At 46.2% G+C, this 26,535-nt stretch overlaps 1 protein-coding gene across 2 annotated transcripts in view; it reads left to right on the top strand.

Moving 5' to 3' along the window:
* The window catches only part of LOC119968829 (mitogen-activated protein kinase kinase kinase 5-like), a 213,496-nt gene that overhangs the window by 4,857 nt on the left and 182,104 nt on the right, over window positions 1–26,535 (top strand). The window contains exons 2-3 of one of the 2 annotated variants that reach the window (XM_038801675.1): window positions 10,080–10,219; window positions 18,374–18,397. In XM_038801675.1, the coding sequence (XP_038657603.1) occupies window positions 10,080–10,219; window positions 18,374–18,397 (164 nt within the window). The remainder of the gene's footprint in view (window positions 1–10,079; window positions 10,220–18,373; window positions 18,398–26,535) is intronic. The other variant, XM_038801683.1, reaches the window with a different exon arrangement.

Here is a 26,535-nt window from a genome sequence, read left to right as displayed (position 1 = left end):
TTTGGTTGGAAGGTTAAGAAATTCCCATCCATGCCCATGTTACCTCTGGACTCTACTATTCTGTCGCACTCATGCTCACTCCAGCAGCAGAGCAGAGTTACTGATCAGCTGTTCTGGGGAAATTTGCATACGTGCAGTGCGGTCAGCCTAATTTGAAGGTGGTTTGTGGAGGGGCTGTTGTCAAGTGACAGTTAATTAAATAAAAAAATCAATTAGTCCGACTCCCTTTTTATTTCCTATTAGCTTTGCAAAATTTTCTTTTCCCAGAATTTGTAATTTCTTTGAACATTTCGCTTTAACCCAGATATTAAAATATTGAAAATGGGCAACAAAAGACTGTTTTGCTGACCATTAAACATAATCCGATTGGATAATGAGTCTTTTGGCGTTCCAGTTGGTGTAGGAAGGCAGGAAGTCACAATAATGGATGTGTTGTCCGACTAATGGTTGGAGTGTGGGAGACAAGTGATGTCATGAAACATCCAGGAATACCTTCCATCACAGTCGGCAACCCGGCCGCCAATGAGTGTGGCGCACATGTTTGCGTCAGAAAAACAGTGACTCCCAAATTTGTCCCCGAAGCATGATTCGGGAAATGTAGCGGGCAAACCACATGCTTGCTGCAGCATTGTGAATGTACACACACACAAATGCAAATCTGGCGTGGGGATGCACACAGCAAGTTGCATAATACTTTAGAATGTCAGGAATATTAGACCATTTGATTTGGATCTTTGCCCTTTAAAGACTGCAACGTCTAATTGTTGATGAGTAAAAATTAGCTCAAAGGTCATTCAGAGTGTAATTGTTATATGATCAGCTTGAGATGCAAATGCTGCCAAGTTGGGACTGCAGCTCAAAAGATTGTTTTCTCCTTCTCATCGCCTTCGCCTTATGTGTGTGTGGGGGGGGGGGGGGGGGGGGGGTAGGGGCAGGGAGGGGTGGTTGTGGTGAAGGAGGGTGGAGTTCTTCAACTTTTTTTCCAACTAGCCATAGCTATTTTTGAAATTAGAGTATCTGTACATGGTGCTCCCGTGTTAATGAAGATTTTGTACTGGTAGACATATCTCCAGAAATCACTGGCTTTGTTTGTTTTCTGACAGATTGTTGACTTGTATACGCTTGTATAACTCACTGCAAGAAATTTCCTTCAGTGTACCGTTAATATTACATGTGGAAAGGAAATTTATCTCCAGCTGACACTTTCTTACTTTATCAGAAGCATAGCTTGCGAAAACCCAAATGATGCACTCTTTTATGCAAGCTTGGTTATGTTGTGAATGACTCGGATGCTCAGGGAATCTCTTTCCCTTCAAGGCCACAAATTCTAATTGTTATTGGGTGTAAGCACTGGAAGGAGATGTTTAATTCTGTTTAGATGCTATGTCACAACTCTAAATACTTTTTAAAAGCATGTTTACTAAGACGTTGCACACATTCTACAACCACCATCAGATAACTGCCTTTTTTCAATTTTTGATTTTCAACTCAGGACAGTTACAGACCTGCCTGCTGTGAAGTTATTTCATCAAAGCCTTTAAAAATGTGACACTTAAAAACGTGTGCCAGCAGTGCGATGGTATCAGTAATTAGATAATTCCACTGACAGTAAGTTGAATGATCCACTGGTCATGGATTTATGATAATTGACCATAGAACCGGAGCTTGTGCACATAATATTTAAACAAATCAGGTGAATGTGTAATGCATACTTTGTACGCTTGAGGTAGAATACTTTACATAGTGGACAGTGTTGCAACCTCCTCCATGGTATTGCTAATCATAGAATCCCTATAATGCAGAAGGAGGCCATTATGTCCATCGGGTCTGCACTGACCTTCCAAAAGAGCAAACCTACCTATGTTTGCCCAAACCCCCTCCGCATCCCTGCAACTCCACCCAACCTTTGGACACTTAGGGGTAATTTCACATGGCCAATTCACCTAACCTGCACATCTTTGGACTGTGGGAGGAAACCGGAGCACCCGGAGGAAACCCACGCAGACACGAGGAGAAAGTGAAAACTCCACACAGACAGTCATCCAAGGTCTGAATTGAACCCAAGTCCCTGGCTCTGTGAGGCAACAGTGATAACGACTGTGCCACCATGCCGCCCCTTGTTCAGAGGTTATGCTGTTTGTTACAAGATCCAACGTGTGTTCTCATAGAGTCTAGCAGGCCGAGGACTGCGGGCCTGACAGGCCTCTGGAGTTTTGCACATGTGTGGATTGGGAGTGTTCCCAAAACCAGCGTTTTTCTTCGGGCCTAGAATGGGCCTGGGGTGCTTGGGTGTAAAATGAAAGTGGTGCAAAAAGCCAGTCATGTGACCGGGAGCGGAGTGCCATAATCCAGAAGTGTCTCAGGCAAGGAATATGGATAGGTCCCAGAGGACGTCCCTGACAGGGAACAGGTCCTAGTTAAAGAGAAAGGAACAGAGGAAGACGTCTGCCAAGTAGGCAAAGTGCTGCAGTTGGTAGACGTTGAGTCCTCAGGGGAAGTCCTGGAGATCAAAGAATGCAGCAGAAAGTTGGTGATCCTATTCCATGGGCCGTTGGGGTGAAAGTACCCCTTTGGAGCTGTAGTGTTCTGCTTGGTGCAGCTGAGGAACTGAAGTTACGCTTATGAGTTGGTGCTGGAGCGCAGACTCAGGAATGCAGGGGAACGGAGTCTCAGGGGCTGAGATGAAAACCCTGTGAAGTGAGCCATTGTTGAGGCTGCTCATTTTGGAGTTATGTTTGAAGACAGTTCCAAGGTTAGATACTTGAATAGTGAAGCCTGGAATCCTTTGTGAGAGAGACAGAATTCCAATGATGTTGGTTGACTCACTGTTTACTGACAGCTCTATGGGTTGCTGAGAAATCCATGGGGTCAGTCTTGGTCACATTTATTATTTAACGTGTAAGAGAAGTTTTGTTACAATTGTAGTGGATGTTGGTGAAACCACATCTGGATCAATGTGTACAGTTTTGGTCTCCTTCCATGAAGGATGTAATTACATTGGAAGCAGTTCAGAGAAGGTTCATTCAACTGAATCCTGAGATGAAGAGTCTTAATTTCTGAGGAAAGGTTGGACTGTCTGAGCATGCACCCATTGGAGTTGAGAAGATTGAGACGTGACATTATTGGAACATGTAAGATCCTGTGGGAGCTTGACTGAAAGGATGTTTCCCCCTGTGGGAGAGACTAAAACCAGAGGACACCGTTTAAAAATAAGAGGTCTCCCATTCAAACATTGGATGGGGAGAAGTTTGCTAATGTAGAAGCTCTTTAATATGTGAATTTGCTTCCACAGAGAGCAGCAGGGGCAGGGTTGTTAAATATTTTTAAGGTTGCATGAAATAGATTCTTGATTAACAAGGGAGCCCAAGATTCCAGATGGTCGAGAGGGAAGCAGAATTGAGGCCACAATCAGATCAGCCATGACCTTATTGGATGTTGGAGCAGGCTCGAGGGGCTGAATGGCCAACTCCTGCTTCTAATTCGAAACCTCTGAAAAAAATGAACTTACTTTGCATACTTCCTCCTTCATGAAATGTCTCTAAATTACCAATAGAAATCTGATTATATGATTTTAAAATTTGATTCTGGACCCTTATTCAAACTTATCCAAACTTGACTGGAGCCGAAGTTGCTGTTCTTCTTGCTGCTGTTTTCAGCTCTCTCAGAAACAAGTAGCAATAGAACAGTCAGATTTATTATTTGTAGGCAGCACGGTGGCTCAGTGGGTTAGCCCTGTTGCCTCACGGCACTGAGGTCCCAGGTTCGATCCCGGCTCTGGGTCACTGTCCGTGTGGAGTTGGCACATTCTCCCCGTGTTTGTGTGGGTCTCGCCCCCACAACCCAAAGATGCGCAGGGTAGGTGGATTGGCCACACTAAATTGCCCCTTAATTGGAAAAAATGAATTGAGTACACTAAATTTTTTTTAAAAGATTTATTATTTGTGTCGCAAACGGCAACATTTCAAATTGCAAACCTTCACTCCTCACACTTGTAACCTTCTGTGTTTGCCAAATAAGTTCCTGCTGCTAAAAATAATAAGCAACGTCCAGTACTCTAGTGAAAATTACCTCAGGTACGCTTCCAAAGTGTGTGTTTGACATGGTGTTGATAATTTTTTATATGAAACCAAATATTAAATTACATCTTTTACTGGCGTCACAATCACTTCCCTGAGCTTCTACCTCCCACGCCTAACCCCTAACTGCCCTTTGCCTGGAAAATTTTCTCCCAGTGACCTTACTTCACACTGGTTCAGGCGAGAAGTTTTTCTTTGAAGCAGTTCCTTTTGTTATACTGTAGAAATCAGTAAATAATTGTTTGAGTGCCCTTCAGCATTAAAAGGCTTGTTTCTTTTATGAAGAAATCTCTTTATTTAGCTTGTCATTTACAATCAGCAAATTATAATAGCCTACAATGCTTTGAAAAACCCACAGAGTTAAATCAAATGGCAGCCGTAATGTGCAAATCATTAGCAGGAAATGTATTCTCTGACGCCTCTTTTATTTATTGATTTTGGTTTGGCTCCCTATTGATGTTGTAAGTAACTGGTTCCTGCAGTTCTGCTAATTGATTGATTTACTCCTGTCCGCAGTTGTAGTTGTTTATTTAATTGGATGTGTCCTCATTGCTCTGTACCTCCTTTGATCGATTAATTTGTCGCTACCCCCAGTGCTCCATTCGTTTATTGGTTTGCTGCACAGCAAAATTACTAATTAACTGCAGCAGCTTATCCATTACTGATATGTGTTTTGCCTTGTGATTCCCGGAGGTTCAAAGCAGTCACGCTTTTCAACACTAAACATTGGAGCTGGCGTTGACTTTGTTTTGCAGATCTCACCATGTTCAGTGGAACAATACATTGTTGTTTTGATGCACTGGCTATAATGAGTGATGCGGCACTCTGCATACACATACATGATACACCGAAGCACATTGGCAACCGTGTGCACCATCTGCAAGATGGGCTGCAGGAACTCGGCAAGGCTCCTTAGGCAGCACATTCCAAGCCAATGACCTCCATCATCTAGAAGGACATGGGCATCAGGTACCTGGGAACCCCATCACATGGAAGTTCCCCTCCGAGTCACTCAGCACCCTGACTTGGAAATACATCACTGTTCCTTCACTGTCGCTGGGGCAAAATCCAGGAATTGCCTCCCTAACAGCACTGTGGGTGTACCTACAACACACGGACTGCAGAGGTTCAAGAAGGCAGCTCACCACCATCTTCTCATGGGCAGTTAGGGATGGGCAATAAATGCTGGCCTAACCAGTGATGCCCACATTCCATAAACAAAATAATTAACAAAAAATCTAGTTCTTAAATCATATCGGAATGATGGAACTGATGTCTGCAGCAATACTTTTTTTTACTGATTTGAGTGGTGCGCGTTGCCCCAGTAATTAATTCCCTGGCAGCTGCCTAGTTGCGCTGATCAGTTGTTGTCAGTGATTGGTGATATGAGGGGACGTGGAGTTTGCTTTTTGCCCCTTCGTGGTACCAAAAACACATTGGGCGGGATTCTCCCGCATTTGGCACGATGGCCCGACGGCGGCTGGAAGAGTGGCGCAAACCACTCTGGCGTCGGGCCAATCGGAAGTTGCGGAATCCTCCAGCGGCGGAGGGGTTGGCGCTCTGCCAACCGGCGCCGAAGGGCCGCCGTAGTCTGGCGCGAGTTGGTGCATGTGCAGAACCGTTGGCGTGTTCTGGCGCATGCGCGGGGTTTTTTCTCCGCACCGGCCATGGCGGAGCCTTACAGAGGCTGGCACGGAGGGAAAGAGTGCTCCCACAGCTCAGGCCCGCCTGCAGATCGGTGGGCCCCGATCTAGGGCTAGGCCTCCGTGGGGGCCCTGCCCGGGGCCAGATTCCCCCGTGCCCCCGCGGGGACCCCTCTAGACGGCCGACAAGCCAGGTCCCGCCGGGATGGACCATGTGCAGTTCACGCTGGCGGGACTGGCTGCAAACGGGCAGCCACTCGGCCCATCGGGGCCTGGAGAATTGCAGGGGGGGGCCGCAGCCAACGCCCCCCCACCGGTGCGGCACCGGACAATTCGGCAGCCAGCGTCGGAGCGTCGGGGCAGGATCCACCCCCCCCCCGGGCGATTCTCCGACCCGGCGGGACGGGCGGAAAATCCCGCCAATTATATTTGAAGTTTTTAAAATTTATTTTATCAGCAATTTTGGAGTGGGATCTGTTGCCCTTTCCCCCAGTAGGTTTGGTGCCAGGGCTGGGGTTCACTCAATCAGTTGTGAGGGTGGCAGGTGGCCATCTAGCCACCTTCCCGCCTCCACCCTGATTAACTCCTTGATGGGAAGGCAAATGGATGGCCTTCCTGCTCTGCCACCAGGTGGGGCGCATACGTGGACAACTAATAGTCATTTAAGGGCCTTATTCTACTGGCAGGGAGCTCGTCATTCAGCGAGTAGAGCAAGCAAACCCACGTGGGGTGGCTTGCAGGTTCCCTGTGGTGGGGAATGGGGGGGGGTCCCTTGTTCAAAAGCCTAGCTGCGGGACTCAGCATCAGGAGAGAGTTTGGTGGGGGGGAGGGGTTATTGCTGAGAAACACATTCAAACCCATCATGCTACACTGCTCACCTGCGGCCTCCAGCCCGCAATCTCCCTCCAACAACCTGGGATCCAGCGACGATCCTAGGTCTAGGTGGGTGTTGTACCAGCAACAGCCACCGTCTCCATGGTGCCGCTAATGTTCAATGGAGCTCCAGCCCCTGATTGACGACAGCTCTTGGCAGGTGGGATACCTTCCATGCCCTTTATCCCCAAAACAGGCGACGCAAGACGTGTCCAAAACCTCCGTCATCTCCTCAAGTTTTTGCTCTCTCTTTTAAAAAGTATTGCCATCCACAACTTTGAGGACATACGTCATGACATTTTGATATTTGCAAGCTGACAGGTAATTACATAAAACACTATGCTGCAAAACTATGTCAAAGGGTTTGGAAACTCTCAGTAACGTTCAAAGTGCAATATTATTTCATTGATAAATCTAAATTACAAAACCAATCCCCGTTAGAGCACTGTTGGCATGGCCTCCCAACTTCCACCTTCATAAATTTGAGGTCGTCCAAAACTCCTCGACCTGATGTTATCAAATTCTATTCGCCCATCGCCCCTGTGATCATTGACCTGCATTGGTTCCCAGTTAAGCACAGCTTTGATTTTAAATTTCTCTTTTTGTTTGCAAATCCCTCCATGGTCTCACTCCTCCCTATCTCTGTAATCTCCTCCAGGCTTACAACCCTCTGAGATATCTGTCCTCCTCCAATTCTTGGTTCTTGAGTGTCGGTGTTTTTGATTGCTTCACTATTGGTGGACATGCCTTCAGCTGACTGAACCCGAAGCTCCGAAACACCCTCCCTAACTTCTTTGCCTTTCTCCCTCCAACTTCCCCTTTAAGGCACTCCCTAACACCCACTTCCATGTTCCAGCCTTTGGACAACTACCCACCCACCACCATTTCTAGCATAATGTAAACTTCTACAAGATAATCCACCTCTGAAGCATCTAGGGATATTTTGGCCGGAATCTTCCGGCCGTTCGCTGGCGTTGCGATTCTCTGGTCCCGTTGGCAGTGCACACCACCTGTGGATTTCCCTGTGGCGCGGGATGGTTTCAATTGGAATTCCCACTAACAGTGGTGGGAACTGAGAATCCCGGCACCAGCGAATGGCTGTGGAGAAACACACAGCTGGGAGGCGGGAGAATCCCGCCCTTTATTACATTAATGGTGCTGTTAAAATGAAACTGCTGCCGGTTTAGTTTTTATTCTGTGAATTATTGGGATTATTCGGTTCCCTAATCAAGCTCTTCACACCTCAGTCCTGTGGAAAGTAAAGCTGTGATTGGGAATCTGCTTCTGAAAGATTGCAGGCGAGAGGTTGAATGAGACTGTTTGGGATCCTCCGTCGGCGGGATCCTCCGTTTCGCCGGCAGCGCACTCACGCCCACGGATTTCCCGACGGCGTGGGGCTGCCCACAATGGGAAACGCCATTGGCCAGCGGCGGAAATGGAGAATCCTGCCCCCTTTCCTCATTATGAATGACAGGAATTCTACTCGCCTTGAGATGGAATTTAAAAAATAATTCCTTGCAGAATCAGTCAGGTTAAACCCTAGTGCTAATCTAAGACTTTCATTTCAGGTTAACCCTCTCCACGCCTGATGTTATATCGGAAGAAGGATTGTAATGTTAGGGATTGCATTTTGGGTTGTAATATTAAGGAATACAATTTGGGGCTGTAATGTTAAAGATTGCACTTTGGGTTTTAATGTTCGGGATTAAATTTTGGGTTGTAATGTTAGGGATTACACTTTGGGTTGTAAGGATTGCAATTTGGGTTGTAAAGTTATTACAATTTGAGTTGTAACGTTAGGGATTACACTTTGGGTTGTGATGTTAGGGGCTGCAATTTTGGGTATAATGCTGGGGATTACAATTTGGCTTGTAATGTTAAGGTTTACAATTGGGTTTTAATGTTAGCGATTACAATTTGGGTTGTAATATTAGGGATTGCAATTTGGGTTATAATGTTAGGGATTACTCTTGGTTTGTAAGAATTACAATTTGAGTTGCAAAATTAGGATTACAATTTGAGTTGTAACGTTAGGGATTACACTTTGGGTTGCAGTGTTGGGGATTGCAATTTGGGTTGTAATGTTAGAGATTACACTTTGGTTTGTAATGCCAGGATATTGCAGGATATTAGTGAACCAGATGGATTTTATGGCAATCGATTATAGTTTAATGGCCACCATATCTAAAGGTTTAAAACATAGAGAAACTATTCGCTATGGTGAGAAAGTCCAGAACAAGGGAATACATTCTTAAAATGAGAGCAGGAGTGAAATTAGGAAGCATTTTTCCAGTTGCAGGTTAGTGGAATTCTCAAACACACTCCACAAAAAATCTGTGGATGCCCTGGGGGACTATTGGAGTTCTCATGACTGGGATCGAACGATATCTGATGGGGGGGAGAATGTAAAGAGCAAAATTGGATCATTGGAACGGCACTCAGTCATGAGCCAGGTAAATGGTGGAGAAGGTTCCGGTGATTGAATGGCCTCCTGTTCCTAACATTCGTATGTAAAACAATGCCAGAATCCTTGTTAAAATGATGGTGGAAATTGAGCTGTAAGCAATCATGGGAGTGACCCTAATTCATTTTGATTCCTGGGAGAAACTCGGCAAACCTAGCCCGATTTCCACAAGAGAAAATTTCAAGCAAAACTGGCAAATGTTCTAATCCTGCATCCTTCAGTGTTACTTCATCTGGATCGACTGGATTTTTGTATTGCCGTTTCCCTGGTACTGCTCATGTCCTTCAGTCGTTTCAGTAAATTGAGAATAATTCCTGATGGTACAGATTGGATGTGATTTTTGGTTGATTTCCCTTATGTTTGGTGCCATGGAGCCTGAATGAATTATGAATGAATGAATAATTAACGCATTACGAATGCGTTAATAAACTAATACAACTAATTTATTCATGAACTACTGCTTTAATTTACAAGAACACAAGATTTAAGAGCAGGAGTGGGCCATTGGGCCCGTTGAGACTGCTCCACCATTCTATAAAATCAGAGCTGATCTGGTTCAGAATGAAACTTCCCAATCCAATCTGCCACCCCTTAACCCTTGACTTCCCCGTTAATCATTGAAATATTAATTTCAGGAGCTTTCTCTGACCCATGTAAAAATGTTGCAGTACGTGACCATTCAATCCCTCTCTTTCTGATCTCTGTCGTGAGACTGGAAGTGGAATCCAGGTCTCTTCCCAATAGAAATATCATGCTCTGAGCTTCTCCTCATTGGCTGATTGGAAGCCCAGGAGTCGGTCATTCTTAAGACCCCCAAGTGGCCTGGGTGCGGGTGATGAACCGGTGGGGGGAAGGGTGGATGAGGGGGGATTGGCTTCAAGGAGATCAAAAGTCAGGGTGAGGAACAAAATGAGATGAAGGTGTATGGACTGATGGATATCCTTCAAGAAAAAGAATGTAACCCTGCCTTGGTGCAAAGCTGATCAGATTTTCAAAGTGTTTTATTATTGGTGTTGTCTGCAGATGTTGCAGTGGTGGAAATGGCTGACCCTGACTGTCAACCTTCACTCTTCTATCACCTTGGTGTCCGTGAGAGTTTCAGTATGACGAATAATGTGGTCCTTTGCTGCAACAATAATTTGACATCGCTGCAGTCACTACAGGTAAAAGAGGGTCCATATACCTCGAGCAAGTCATGTTGCCACCTTTGTTCTGTTTAATCACTGTGTTTTATGCGTGTTAGAGCTTGTGTATTCCAGTAGATTTGGACTGAGACACATTTGGCTGTGGGCTGTGTTAAAATTCTCTTTACTGGGGTGTGTCAGCAGTTGTCCAATTGTAATTTAAGGATAAATGCAGCTGAAAAGCGATGGAGTCATGTTTCCCCGGCTGGTAAAACAAGTTCATAATCTATCTCTCTGCTCGAACAGGCGATATCTCCGTGCTGTCTCTGTTTCTACATTATTCTCTTTAGGTAGAAGGATCTGTGCCAAGCCCATTGGATACTTTAATAAAAAGCAAAATACTGTGGTTGCTGAACATCTGAACAAAATACAGGAAATGCTGGATAAACACAGCAGGTCTGGCAAGATTTGTGGGGAGAGAGAGAGAAATAAAGAACAAAGAACAAAGAAAATTACAGCACAGGAACAGGACCTTCGGCCGTCCCAGCCTGCGCCGATCCAGATCCTTTATCTAAACCTGTCTCCTATTTTCCAAGGTCTACTTCCCTCTGTTCCCGCCCGTTCATATACCTGTCTAGATGCCTCTTAAATGATGCTATTGTGCCCGCCTCCACCACCTCCGCCGGTAAAGCGTTCCAGGCACCCACCACCCTCTGCGTAAAAAACTTTCCACGCACATCTCCCTTAATCTTTCCCCCTCTCACCTTGAAATCGCGACCCCTTGTAATTGACACCCCCACTCTTGGGAAAAGCTTGTTGCTATCCACCCTGTCCATACCTCTCATAATTTTGTAGACCTCAATCAGGTCCCCCCTCAATCTCCGTCTTTCCAATGAAAACAATCCTAATCTACTCAACCTTTCTTCATAGCTAGCCCCCTCCATACCAGGCAACATGCTGGTGAACCTCCTCTGCACCCTCTCCAAAGCATCCACATCCTTCTGGTAATATTGCGACCAGAACTGCACGCAGTATTCCAAATGTGGCCTAATCAAAGTCCTAAACAACTGTAACATGACCTGCCAACTCTTGTACTCAATACCCCGCCCGATGAAGGCAAGCATGCTGTATGCCTTCTTGACCACTCTATCAACCTGCGTTGCCACCTTAGGGTACAATGGACCTGAACTCCCAGATCTCTCTGTACATCAATTTTCCTCAAGACCCTTCCATTGACCATATAGTCCGCTCTTGAATTTGGTCTTCCAAAATGCATTACCTCGCATTTGCCTGGATTGAACTCCATCTGCCATTTCTCTGCCCAACTAGGGCAGCACGGTAGCATGGTGCAGGGCAGCACGGTAGCATGGTGGTTAGCATAAATGCTTCACAGCTCCTGGGTCCCAGGTTCGATTCCCGGCTGGGTCACTGTCTGTACGGAGTCTGCACGTCCTCCCCGTGTGTGCGTGGGTTTCCTCCGGGTGCTCCGGTTTCCTCCCACAGTCCAAAGATGTGCGGGTTAGGTGGATTGGCCATGCTAAATTGCCCGTAGTGTCCTAAAAAGTAAGGTTAAGGCGGGGGGGGGTTGTTGGGTTACGGGTATAGGGTGGATACGTGGGTTTGAGTAGGGTGATCATGGCTCGGCACAACATCGAGGGCCGAAGGGCCTGTTCTGTGCTGTACTGTTCTATGTTCTATGTTCTAACTCTCCAATTTATCTATATTTTGTTGTATTCTCTGACAGTCCTCCTCGCTATCTGCAACTCCACCAATCTTAGTATCATCTGCAAACTAGCTAATCAGACCAGCTATACCTTCCTCCAGGTCATTTATGTAGATCACAAACAGCAGTGGTCCGAGGACGGATCCCTGTGGAACACCACTAGTCACCCTTCTCCATTTTGAGACACTCCCTTCCACCACTACTCTCTGTCTCCTGTTGCCCATCCAGTTCTTTATCCATCTAGCTAGTACACCCTGAACCCTATACGACTTCACTTTTTCCATCAACCTGCCATGGGAAACCTTATCAAATGCCTTACTAAAGTCCATGTATATGACATCTACAGCCCTTCCCTCATCAATTAACTTTGTCACTTCCTCAAAGAATTCTATTAGGTTTGTAAGACATGACCTTCGCTGCACAAAACCACGCTGCCTATCACTCATAAGTCTATTTTCTTCCAGATGTGAATAGATCCTATCTCTCAGTATCTTCTCCAACAGTTTGCCTACCACTGACATCAAGCTCACAGGTCTATAATTCCCTGGATTATCCCTGCTACCCTTCTTAAACAAAGGGACAACATTAGCAATTCTCCAGTCCTCCGGGACCTCACCCGTGCTCAAGGATGCTGCAAAGATGTCTGTTAAGGCCCCAGCTATTTCAACCCTCGCTTCCCTCAGTAACCTGGGACAGATCCCATCTGGTCCTGGGGACTTGTCCACCTTAATGTCTTTTAGAATACTCAAAACTTCCCCCTTCCGTATGACAACTTGACCTAGAGTATTTAAACATCCATCCCTAGCCTCAACATCCATCTTGTCCCTCTCCTTTGTGAATACCGATGCAAAGTACTCATTAAGAATCTCGCCCATTTCCTCTGAGTCCACGCATAAATTCCCTCTTTTGTCTTTGAGTGGGCCAATCCTTTCTCTAGTTACCCTCTTGTTCCTTACATACGAATAAAAGGCTTTGGGATTTTCCTTAACCCTGTTAGCCAAAGATATTTCATGACCCCTTTTAGCCCTCTTTATTGCGCGTTTGAGATTCGTCCTACTTTCCCGATATTCCTCCAAAGTTCCATCAGTTTTGAGTTGCCTCGATCCTATGTATGCTTCCTTTTTCATCTTAGCTAGTCTCACAATTTCACCCGTCATCCATGGTTCCCTAATCCTGCCATTTCTATCTTTCATTTTCACAGGAACATGTCTGTCCTGCACTCTAATCAACCTTTCCTTAAAAGATTCCCACATTTCAAATGTGGATTTACCCTTAAACAGCTGCTCCCAATCCACATTCACTAGCTCCTGCCGAATTTTGTTATACTCTGCCTTTTCCCAATTTTCCCTCTTCCTTTCGGACCACTCTTGTCCTTGTCCATTAGTATTCTAAAACTTACGGAATTGTAAGTTAGTTAGATTGTAAGATCTGTCCCAGGTTACTGAGGGAAGCGAGGGTTGAAATAGCTGGGGCCTTAACAGACATCTTTGCAGCATCCTTGAGCACGGGTGAGGTCCCGGAGGACTGGAGAATTGCTAATGTTGTCCCTTTGTTTAAGAAGGGTAGCAGGGATAATCCAGCTATTCCCAAAGTAATCACCGACTGAAACAGCAACCACCTGGCCGGGATCATTCCCCAATACCAGGTCCAGTATGGCCCCTTCCCGAGTTGGACTATTTACATACTGCTCTAAAAAACTCTCCTGGATGCTCCTTACAAACTCTGCTCCATCTACGCCTCCAACACTACACGAATCCCATTCGATGTTGGGGAAGTTAAAATCCCCCATCACAACCACACTATTGCTCCTACATTTTTCTATAATCTCTCTGCATATTTAATAGGGCGCGACCCACCGTCCCATCCCGCCTGAATGGGAGCGTGGCACGGCCAGTACATGCCAGCAGAGACCTCTTCCGGGTTTACTTACCTCACCAAGCCTCGTGGCATCTAATGGGATCTCGCTCGATGTCGTAATCTGGATCTCGCCAATTGTGGGCAGGATCAGTATTTGGCAAATCTGCATGTTAGCATGTCACATTTCTAATATGCAGCTCGAGTGATGGAGCCAAGGCTTTGGAGACCTTAGGCAAGCACTGATCAGTTCTGATCCCGCCAAATGGGGAGCAGGTGAAATGGGTGTCCTTCTGGGGATTAGAGGCCCTGGGTGATTGGCTTCTGGGCAGGGTGGCACCCTGGCTCTGCTGGTGCCACCTTGGCAGTACCACCGGTATGCCAGCTTGGCACTGCCAAGGTGCACAGGTGGCACTGTCAAGCTGGCAGGACCAAGGTGCCAGGCTGGCATTTTGCCCGCATCGGGGATCAGGCCAAGAGGTGCCCTGTCCGTGTGAGGTGGGGTGAGTGGAGGGGTCGAGAGGTTGTGACGCCATTTAAAAATGAAGTCCCGATCTCCTGCACTGAGGAGTTCTGGCAAGTGGAGCTCCTCAGTGCAGGAAATGGGACAAAGCGTGGGCTCGGCAGGGCCGGATTGCAACTGAGCCCGATAAATAGCCTGATCTTTCTCCGTGCTGCAAGATTCACAACGCTCGAAATGTGTCGTGTAATTTAATGGAATCTTGCAAGAATTCGCAATCTCGTCCTCCCCCCTCATTGGGCGGGATCCAGATTTACATATTTAAGTGAGCCATCAGGCTCATTTAAATATATCTGCGCTGTATGAACCAGGTGCCCGGGAACTAACGGGCACGCCTGGGAGACCTCACCAGGACGTCATCTAACATTGGTTTCCACAAACATGGACCTGGCGTCATGGCAGCTACAGGGGTCTCCCAGGTCATTAGAAACACCCGGGTAATTATATTCTGGGCAGGGTGGTACCCTGGCACCCCCGCTGACACCCGGGAATCTTGATATTACCAGCCTGGCACCTCAGCACTGCCTCCTGGGCACTCTTGGCCCTGCCAAGACAGTGACACCTTGGCCCTGCCAGGGTTCCCATGTGGCACTGCCAGGCTGGAAGATGCACTGCCAGCTTGCAAGGCTGGCACTGCCAAGGTGTCAGGGATCAGGCCTAGAAGTGCCTAGTTTTTAAGGGGTGGGGTGAAATAGGGCTCAAGGACCCTGTAAGAGTTACGTTGGATGAAGTGGGGATGTCCGAAGCCCATGGGTGACTGAGGGAGGTCGAAAGAAAATGCTGCCCCGATCCATGAATACTCTCCCGGCACTGGCGAGCTGAGTTTGTCAGTGCAGGAAATGGTGTAAGTGCGGCCTCGGCGAGATCTTCCTTCCCAGGCCCAGAAAAACGGCAAAAGTGCTGTTAAATAGCAGTGTCGCAGTGCCGAGAAACACCCCACTTAACACACCCGAAATGGGACTCTGTTTCTGTCCCATTAAATTACACCCAAGACAGCTGTCCCTGTGCAATGCTCCTTGACAGCAGCCTCAGCTGCCTGTCTCTGTGCTGACCTGAGTACAGCTCCCTCTATGAACCCCTTCACCACACGCCACAAAGACCAGCCTAGTCTCAGTCAGATTTGGTATGTTGTGACCGTGGTGCAATGTCATCATAGATTATCATAGAATTTACAGTGCAGAAGGAGGCCATTCGGCCCATCGAGTCTGCACCGGCTCTTGGAAAGAGCACCCTAACCAAGGTCAACACCTCCACCCTATCCCCATAACCCAGTAACCCCACCCAACACTAAGGGCAATTTTGGACACGAAGGGCAATTTATCATGGCCAATCCACCTAACCTGCACATCTTTGGCCTGTGTGAGGAAACCGGAGCACCCGGAGGAAACCCACGCAGACACGGGGAGAAAGTGCAGACTCTGCACCGACAGTGACCCGGTCGGAATGGAAGTGTGGAAAATACAGGAACTATTTGTGTCGGCAAGGTTCTCCAAACAGCAATCTACGAATGTTCAGATAATCTGTTTCTCACAGCTGTTTGAGGAATAAATATTAATCAGGATTCCAAGGGGGCCTAGTGGGATATTAATGATTCCCTCATTGAAGGGCCAGCTAAGATTAGGTGCTCCAGTCTGTGGCACAAGATTTGAACCCACGACCTTCTGAAGCTGTCAAGAATACTATCCAGTGAGACACGGCTAATTTTATGCTGATGTTGCCAGCTTTGCCTTTCCACCACCCTGGGCCCAATGAATAACTCTGTTGTAAACAAAACCTCCACAGTTCTGCTTGTTCACCCTGCCTGGCACCTTACTCAAACTAAAAAAAATCCCTTGCAAATCAGCTGGACGAACATGAAGATGATTTGTGCCTGCCCTTGGCTAAAACGTCAACCCCCGTGACTCAGCAGTATTGTAAATATACTGTTAAACTTTTCAGGAAGTGTGGAGCTTGTAGTCATCGTTTTGTGGTGGAGCTGTCTGAGGGAAGGTTTACAAAGGTTTATGTTCAGGGAAATAGGTCAGCCTCGATTCAGTGGAAACACTCTCACCTCAGAGTCAGGGGTATTTTCATCCCAGAGACTTGAGCAGACAGTCTAGGTTGACACACCAACACTGAGAGTGCTGCAGCGTTGAAGACGCCACAGTTTGGATGAAATATTTAACTGAGGCCCTCTCTGCTCTCTTGGGGGCATAAAAGGTCCTGTGGAAGAAGAGCCTGTGCACAAATCTGCTTCTGCGTTTCCTACATTACGACCGTGACTCCACTTCAAAATTACTTCATTGATTGTGAAGCTTCTTGGGAAGAGCTGAGATCATGCAAGATGCTGTATAAGTGCAATCCTGAATTGTGGAATTTCGACTCTGAGTCAGATGGGTGAAAAATGCTGCGGATTGCCTCCGCTACATAGTTACCCCCTGTTCGTGAGGTTTCCAAGAGGGTGAATAAAATTTTCCTGAATTAACACCCATTTTCATAGGATCCTACAGTGCAGAAGGAGGCCATTCAGCCCATCGCGTCTGCAGCGACCCTCAGAAAGAGCACTCTCCCCTGCCCTGTCCCACTAACCTTCACATTCATCAAGGCCAATCCACTGAACTTGCACATCTTAGGACACACTAACGGCCAATTTTAGTATGGCCAATCCACCTAACCTGCACATCTTTGGACTGAGGGAGGAAACCAGAGCACCCGGAGGAAAGCCACACAGGCACGGAGAGAACGTGCAAATCCACACAGTCATCCAAGGTCGGAATCCCCAGCGTTGAAGGGCAGCAGTTCTAACTATTGTGCTACCCTTGGACTCGAGATCTCTTTGACGTCCTTCTGTATTGGCAATAACTCAAACAGGAATAAATTGGCAGTCGCACTTCCTACATTACAGCACTTCAAAAAGTACTTGATTCGCACAAAAGCACTTTTAGATTCATGGTATTCATTAATGAGGCTAAATAAATGCAAGTCTTTCAAAAAAAAAATTTGCTTGACTTCGCAACTACTTTGCTCACAAGTCATGTGTATAATAATGGATATATCACTGATGTGCAAACACTATAATCAGTTCAGAATTAATGTTGTCGATGTCCAGCTGGCTTTTTCCCAGCGGTTGCTTACCATGATAACTGTTATTAACACATGAGTGGAGGTTATGCAGTGCAGTGGGGAGTGTCCCTGCCTCTGAGTCAGGAGCTCCCGGTTCAATTCCCTCCTCAGGACTTGGTGACCAAGGAAGGTGCACAGTCAAACAGGTTGAGTATCAGCCGGTAAATCCCTCCAACACTAATCGCTGGCTGGAGGGAGTGAGCAGGAGAGATTCCTAGTCAGCCATGTGATGGAATGAACTTTGGAGCCAATGCCATCACCACCCATAACATCACACTTCAACATACAACATGCATGTTGCCACGGCTACTCAGACTCCCTGAGTGAACTGTAGCACAGCAATAACCCGGGCAGTGTTCAACTTGAGGGTAATTCCAAAGGGTGAACTTATGTGTCAAGTGTTACCATTGCCAAGGCTGTGCTCCCTCGGAGCTCTCTACAGGATTCTCAAGACCTCCCTGACAACTGTGGCAGCAGTTTCTGAACCATATTAATTACAACGTAAATACGACCTGAATCTGGTGGTGAGATCTGACAGTGGAGAGAAATGGAACAGATCTCTTGGACAAGACAGTCTCTCCCCTTCAACCCGTATCCGTACGACCTTCCAACTTACTATAGACTCTAGGGGTTGTTTAGCACAGGGCTAAATCACTGGCTTTGAAAGCAGACAAAGGCAGGCCAGCAATTCCCGTACCAGCCTCCCCGAACAGGCGCCGGAATGTGGCGACTAGGGGCTTTTCACAGTAACTTCATTTGAAACCTACTTGTGACAAGCGATTTTCATTTCATTTCATTTAACTTATCTATTTCTGCATGTCACTGTACCTGAATTTAACCCTTTGCTCACAGGTAAATATGTGTACATCTCCTCAAGGAGGTCTGTGACTACGTAACACTTGATATTTAAAAATATAAAGTTGGAGCACTGCTCTTCTGTGAAGCCAACTTTTAAAATTAACGTCTGATTGGTCATTTTCTGCTTTGCTTGCAGGACATCATTTGCCAGAAAAATATGGTAAGTTTTCATGGTGACCTTTAAAAATGAGTATGCTTTTTAAAGCTGTAATACCAGTAAAGGTTATAGATCAAAATGATCTATAATCAAAATTAATGGACCTAGGGTTAGGATTCACATTCACCCTGACTGACAGACTGAAAGTGTGTTGTTCCTCGTGACTTAATGAAGCTCGTAGTCTCAAAGGTGGAGAAGATGCTTTATTGTGAATTCGTTCTCTCTTCAGAGCTTAACTTACGGCTACCTCAAATGCTGCCTGCCTGTGTGTCTGTTTCCTGCTTCCAGTTCTGCCTTCCGTGAAGTGTGTCCTCACTTCCTGTCCCGGTGTATTTATAGCTCTCCCGTGCTCCCTCTAGTGCTTGCTCAGTTGTATTGCATCTACTCAGATCTACAATCACCACATCCCCCTTTTTTTCTTTACATATTTTCTGTACATCGTTAAAGAAAATTGTACAAAACAGTTACTTATGATATGTGTATCTATACAAGTGATGGTGCTATTGCATATTTTACAAAGCCAATTTATATTTATGAGTCCACTCTTAATAAAAACATTTATGAGTCCAAACTTGATGAATTTGTTCACTGAGTTTTTTCTTTTGTTGTTGTTGACGTGGTGAATGTTGTCGGTGTTCTTGTTATTTTAAGTAACCAATGCATCATCCAGAGGTGTTTACATGGTCGAACCACTGATGTTGACTGACATGGACTTTTTTATGTGCTTGTGGTATCGATTTATTATGTCATCTGCCTTGAAAGCTGGTATGCTTGCTTGTTCTGGAGCAGATGTGAGTTTGTGCGATTCGTTGTCATCCCATGGCATGTTTGTAGTCTTGTCATTGTTTTGCAGTGTGCTGTGGCATTGTCCTTCATGTGCAGAGTTGTACCATTTTGTACAAGTCGTTGTTTCATTGCTGTTGTTTCTGTCGTTCCTGTCTTTGTTGTTTTCGTTGCCGTTCTTGTTGCTGTTTTTGTCGTTTCTGTCTTTGTTGTTGTCGCTATCTTTGTTATGCTTCTTGTTGGTTTGTTGTTCTTCTTGTAGTTTTTGTCGTTGTGCTTGTAGTTTTTGTTGGTGCTGTTGTTGTTCTTGTTTCTGCAGTGCTTCTTGCGATTTTTGTTGTTCTTGTCGCGCTTCATGTTGCTTTTGTTCTTGCTGTTGTTGTTCTTGTTTCTGCTGTGCTTCTTTTGGCTTTTGTTTTTCTTGTTATGCTCAATGAGTGTCCCGTGTGGATAATTTAAGTCATTAAACTTTTCGTCTCGAGAATGGTGAGAATGATCTGATGTTGCATTGATGCTGGTGACATCAGTCATTTGTGGTGGATTTGATTCGTCGTCTTTGCTTTCTTCGTACTCCTCTTCTGGAGTCAAATTTTTCACGATTTCATTTGACGCAGTCTCTCTGGATTCTTGGTGCTCCTCTTCCGGAGTCAAAATCTTCATGATTTCACTTGACGTGGTCTCACAGGACTCTTGGTGCTCCTCTTCTGGAGTCAAAATCTGGATGGTTTCTATTGACGTGGTCTCTCTGGACTCTTGGGTGGCCTTACTCTGTGCTTCTGTACAGACAAGCTGAGAACTGTCAGTCTCGCTGTGATCCTGTACCTCCTGTATGTCAAGTGTGATCACCTTGTCACTGTTTTCACATGCAGTGGGTAGATGTACATTGTCTTCTTCTTGTTTATGTGAGCTTGGTAGACTTTCATAGTCTGCTTGCGGTTGCTCAGATATGGCGGGTTGACCTTAATGGTCTTGTTCATGCATGGTGTTCGCCAGGGAGTGTTTGCTTGCTTCCCTTTTGGGGTCTTTCATCACTCTCACTGTAGAGCCTGTCATCACTCTCTCTGTGGAGTCTTTCTGTGCTCTCTGTGTGGCGTCGTCTTCATCTTGGGTATTGCTGTCATCCAATGTATCGACGAGCTGCCATGGCACCATGCTGTTGGATTCATCTACCACGAGTAGATTCGTGTTGAGCTTTGCGACCGTGTCGCTGATGCTGTGATCAGCATATCCGAATAACTCAGCCATGTCTGAGTAGTATTCTTCGAAAACCAAATCATTTTGGTTTTGTTTCGGATTTCTTTTTGTTCTCTTCACTTTGGGTGGTGCAGACTGCTTTTTCCAGGGTGTTGTGCGAGTTGTTTTCAACTGCTGGTTTAAGTTCAGGCGTTTCTTTTGTCTTCTGAGGCAAGAAAGTTTGGTTTTACCGCTTTAAGTATCTTGTTTTCAATTATTGGGCATTTCCCTTTTAAGTAGGCGTGGTCCGGATGTTCAGACGTCATGACGCTCGTGACGTCATGCGTAGGAATGAATTGCGCATGCACAAATCGGCCTTCCTTTACTGTGCGGTTTTGTGTCCATTGCGCATGCGCGGCTTGCGCAAGCGCATAACGATCAGCAACATAAACTTTTTAAAACTGCGCATGCGCAGCTTGCGCATGCATAGGATGCAAAACGGGTGATTGTAACTGCGCATGCGCGGCTTCCGTTTCCTGCGCATGCGCAGACGCAGTTTGTAGTTCTTTGTCTGCCCGAGACTGTAAAATGTGCTCCGACGCCATTTTATCGCAGATTTCAGCGTTTTTTCTTTCGATCTGGACTGGATTTCAGCATTTTGGCTTCGTGATAAATTCAAGTTATTTCTTCTTTTTGATTTGTATTTTTCACTTGCGATTTCTTGACTGAATCCTTTCTTATTGTAGAGTTTTGCATCACTCAGTCTTTGTGCAGTTTGGCCTCTGAGCATACCGTGCTGTTCAAATTCCTTACAGTACTCTTCAAATTTGTTTAGTATTGTTTAAGTTGTTGCTGTCTTCATCTTTTCAGTATTTAAATCCATTATATACTTTCCTAGCTTCATGTCCTGCGATGAGCAGTGCTATTTTAATTTTGTCTGAGGCTGCTGCTACATCATTAGCTATGATATAAATCGAACATTTGTTTAAACATTTTCCAGACATTTCTTACTTTGCCGGTCGTGTCCAGCTGAGTTGGAGTTCCATGCCACATCCTCGAATAAGCGATGTCTTCCCAAGTCGAATGTCCAGTAGGACATTCCATTTTAGGACAACCCATGCCATTTTGTTCTTTCTGTGTCGGCAGCTGAGTTGTCCTGTAGTAAGCGTCTGAAGCCACTGCTGGGACCATGTGTTGTCCTCGTGTCTTAATGAAGCTCGTAGTCTCAAAGGTGGAGAAGATGCTTTATTGTGAATTTGTTCTCTCTTCAGAGCTTAACTTACGGCTACCTCAAATGCTGCCTGCCTGTGTGTCTGTGTCCTGCTTCCAGTTCTGCCTTCCGTGAAGTGTGTCCTCACTTCCTGTCCCGGTGTATTTATAGCTCTCCCGTGCTCCTTCCAGTGCTTGCTCAGTTGTATTGCATCTACTCAGATCTACAATCACCACAGAAAGATTCTTCTCTCTGACTGTAACAGTCCAATGTGAACTGAATGCGAAGCAGCCTCACTAATTCCACATGGCCACAATCACAGAATCATAGAATTTACAGTGCAGAAGGAGGCCCTTCAGCCCATCGAGTCTGCATCGGCCCTTGGAAAGAGCACCCTACTTAAGCCCACATCTGCACCTATCCCTGTAACCCCACCTAACCTTTTTGGACACAAAGGGCAATTTAGCATGGCCAATTCACCTAACCTGCACATCTTTGGACTGTGGGAGGAAACCGGAGCACCCGGAAGAAACCCACGCAGACATGGGGAGAACGTGTAGACTGCGTACAGACAGTGACCCAAGCCGAGAATCGAACCTGGGACCCTGGAGCTGTGAAGCAACAGTGCTAACCACTGGGCTACCGTGCTGCCCACAGTGGACAGCATAAAGAGCTTGATATCTCACGTGTGCTATTACTTTCGAAATACTTAATGGCACAGTGTTGACTTTATTCCGTGATTAGCCATTGCTGCACCTACCGTGGGAATGTTAGACGGGAGGGTGCGGAGGTATACTTACGGTATCTAATCTGTGTGTGGTGGTTAGATGGCAGGCCATGTCATGTCAATGTGCACAGGATGGCTGCACGCGGTCCCAAATACCTGCCAAGATTACTGCAATGTCGAGGCATGAGTCCCAATTAATACACCTTGTGCCTGGGCATTGAGATTCTCAGATGCGTAGTAAATTGGCCGAGTTTCACACTCGGAGTCCACATATGCGCTGGATGCAAAATTGACTGTGGGGAGGATTCATTGGGCAGGGTGAATGCAAACTGTTTCACGAGGGGGGAGCAAAGAAGCGGATAAGCACTCACACTCCTGCTGAATGTAGTTCCAGGCGGGCTTGGTGAGCAACCAGGAGAGGGCCAAGATCTCTGATCTTTATATAGGGACAAATAACATCCCTGGAACTAGAGTTTCCAAGCAGGATAGAGAGGGGGATTTTAAAAAAGTAGGGATGTAGCATTATTGGTTAAAGAATCAATTGCAGCTATGAGGAGTTTGGTGATATGAGTGGGAGCACTGCCATTAGTGCAGAGCATTGGATTCCCATTGGCTCTGGCTGGTCATGTGTCTCTCGTCTGATTGGCTGGGACTAGTCATGTGACTGCTCACCAATTGGTCGAGAGGCAAGTAGACCCCGCCTCCGAGGCGGGGTATAAGTACCCAGGTTTCCCGGCGGTCGGCCTTTCTCTGTAGTCGACCACCGGGCTAACAACTAGCTGATTAAAGCCACAGTTTGGATCTTCATCGTGTCTCACGTCCAATTGATGGTACATCAAGGAGGGATGATGTACCAAAAGAATCATCAAATGAGGCCACATGGGTTGAGCTCAGGAATAAACAAGGGGCAGCCACACTGCCAGGAGTGTACTATAGATCCCCAAATAGTGGAAGGGAGTTAGAAAAGCAAATATATAGAGAGATGTCAAAACAATAGGCCAGTAATTATTGGGGACCTCATCTACCCAAACATCATTTGGAATATGAACAGTATTAAGGGCACAGAGGACACAGAATTCCTGGGGTGCATCCTAGAGAACGTTTTAAAGCAGCATACAACAAGAAGAGGGTGTGCAATTCTGGTTTTAGTCTTCGAATGTGAAGCAGGGCAAGTGGATGAAGTAGCAGTGGAGGACCATTTTGGAGATGGTGACCAGAATGCAGTCAGATTTGTCATCATTACGGAAAGGACAAAGATAGAACAGCAGTAAAAGTTCTATATTGGGGGATGACAAATTTTACAAAGTGGGAGGTAAACTGGCAAAAGTGAACTCGATGCTAAAAGGGAAAACTATGTCAAATCAGGGGGAGGCATTTAAAAACAAGATTCTGCAGGCACAGGATAGACATGTCCCCATAAAGAAAAAGGGCAGTGCAGCCAAATATAGAGCCCCCTGGTTATCCAGATGCATACAGGGTAAGATAAAACAGAAAAAGAAAGTTTGGGACTTTCACTAAAAGCTTAATACTGTAAATAGCCTGGAGGATTACAGAAAATATAGGTGTGAAGTAAAAATGGAAATTAGAAAAGCAAAGAGAGGACCCGGAAAGAATTTGGTCGGTAAAATCAAAGAAAACCCCCAAATATTTTGCAAGTACATTAAAAGCAATCCAGAGAAGTGTGAGGTAATGCATTTGGGGAGGGCAAACAAAGCTAGGGAATATTCAATAAATGTGAGGATACTGTGAGGGGTTGAGGAAGTGAGAGACCTTGGAGTGAATGTCCAAAGGTCCTTGTAGGTGTCAGGACAGATGGTAAAGAAAGCAGATGGATTGCTTTCCGTTATTGGGCGAGGTATTCAATACAAAAACAGGGATGTAATGATGAACCGTATAAAACACTGGTTAGGCCACAGCTGGAGTTGTGCATACCGTTCTGGTCACCACATCACAGAAACAACATAATTGTTCTGGAGAGAGTAGAGAGGAGATTTACAAGAATGTTACCCTGGGCTTGAGAATTGCAGCTATGGGGAAAGATTGGATAGGCTAGGGTTGTTTTCTTTACTGCAGAGGAGGCTAAGGGGTGATCTAACTGAGGTGTTCAAAATTATGGGTGGCACGGTAGCACAGTAGTTAGCACTGTTGCTTCACAGTGCCAGGGACCCGGGTTCGATTCCTGGCTTGAGTCACTGCCTGTGTGGCGTCTGCATATTCTCCCCGTGTTTGCGTGGGTTTTCTTCAGGTGCTCTGGTTTCCTCCCACAAAGTCCTGAAAGACGTGCTTGTTAGGTGAATTGGACATTCTGAATTCTCCCTCAGTGTACCCAAACGGGCGCCGGAGTGTGATGACGAAGGGATTTTCACAGTATTTCATCGCTGTGTTAATGTAAGCCTCCTTGTGACACTAATAAAGATTATTGTTATTATGATGAGACGCCGAGACAGGATGGACAGGAAAAAATTGTTTCCCCGAGCTGAGGGGGTCAATTATCAGGCGGCACAGATATAAGGTGATTCGTACAAGGGTTTGAGGGGACATGAGGAAAGACCCTTTAATACAGAGGGTTGTGGGAGTCTGGAATTCACTGCCTAAATTGGTCGTTGAGACTCAACTCATTTAAGAGGTACCTGGATCGGTATCTGAAGTGCTTTAACCTGGAAGGCTACAGACCAGGCTCTGGAAAGTGGGATTAATGAACGGCGGGTTGCTATCTTCTCTCTCTCTCTTTGGCCGGCTCAAACACGATGGGCTGAATGGCCTCTTACTGTGCTGTACCGTTTCTATAGTTCAATGGTTCTGGTGCATTGGCAAACAGTGCAGAAAAGGAAGATTGTGACTAAGATTTCCCAGTACTGAATCTATTCCAAGGGCAGGTTACAAATTAAGATTCTATGCAAGCAATACCAGGTAATTCAATATCCTTCATTATTGTATTTTACACTGTGCTCTTGCTTGAATAGAGCGTGTTCAATGTGGATTCGCCACAGGTTGAATAGAGCATTAAAAGGGTAATGTTCCTTGGCACATCAGGTGATCCAGAGCTTGACATCTCAATTGAAGATCCAGCACCTTTCAAAGGCTGTGACATCAGCGTCTAATTCATTACCGACTGGATTCAACAAGTTCAGGGTTGTTTACTGAAAGCTCCAGTTGTGTTGCAAAGTTGGCCAATGGCAACAATTGGAGAACTCTCACATCCTGGACTCTGGTGGTTTCACATCCAAGGTGCAAAGGGGCAGAGCGGGAAGGTGGGCGTGCCAGGGGAGGGTGGAGGTTGGAGATAAAATGAGGTGGGGAGGGCAGAGAAAGGGGTGGGGAGGGCAGAGAAAGGGGTGGGGAGGGCAGAGAAAGGGGGGGGGGGGGAGAGAGGAAAAGGTGCAGATGAGAGAGAAAGAGGCGAATGTGAGAGAGAGAGAGAGAGAGAGAGGTGGAGAGAGAGAAGGGTGGAGAGAGAGAGGGGTGGAGAGAGAGTGTGGTATGGCAAGAGAGAGAAAGAGCAAGATGGAGGAAAGGGAGAGAGAAAAAGGAGGGGGTGAGAGAGAAATTGTTGTAACTCCCACGATGACCAGGGGGATTGTCCATTGATCTCCCAGTGGTGGTGGAGTTTGAGTTTCTGTATTGAGCGGGTGGAGGCGCGTCCAGTGGGAACTTGTTAGCTGGACTTTAAATACTGTCACCCAGACCGGTGTTCCCGATGGTCCTGGGCTGGGATTTACGTTGCAGCAAGGCCCCTATTTTGTTCTGGAATAAACCTTTGTTTTGATTAGCCTGGCTTCCGCTGGCGTTATTACAGTGGCGATGGCGAGCAAGAACGAGATTCCGAGCAGCCTTTAAAGTAAAGAAAACACAGCTTTCCAGTAAGAAAACAAAACAGACCTGGAAATCCCTTCTTTGGTAAACTCGAGCCATATGATGAGAACACAGAAGTCTGGACTCAGTGTGTTGAGCACATGCGCTTTTTTTTGTGCCAACAACATAGAAGGAGATGAAAAACAGAAGGTAATCCTCCTGACATCATGTGGGGCCCCGCCATTTAGCTTTATAAAAAGCCTAACTTACCCAGCGGCCCTGACTCCAAAACTTCCAACGAGCTTGTAGACTTAGTGTGAAATCTCTATGACCTGAAGCCATCAATCATCCTCCAATGGGTGGCAGCACGGTGGCGCAGTGGGTTAGCCCTGCTGCCTCACGGCGCCGAGGTCCCAGGTTCGATCCCGGCTCTGGGTCACTGTCCGTGTGGAGTTT

Source organism: Scyliorhinus canicula, chromosome 1 (assembly GCF_902713615.1).
Source record: "Scyliorhinus canicula chromosome 1, sScyCan1.1, whole genome shotgun sequence".
Classification (NCBI taxonomy): domain Eukaryota; kingdom Metazoa; phylum Chordata; class Chondrichthyes; order Carcharhiniformes; family Scyliorhinidae; genus Scyliorhinus; species Scyliorhinus canicula.
This window is presented reverse-complemented; position numbering and strand designations above follow the sequence as displayed.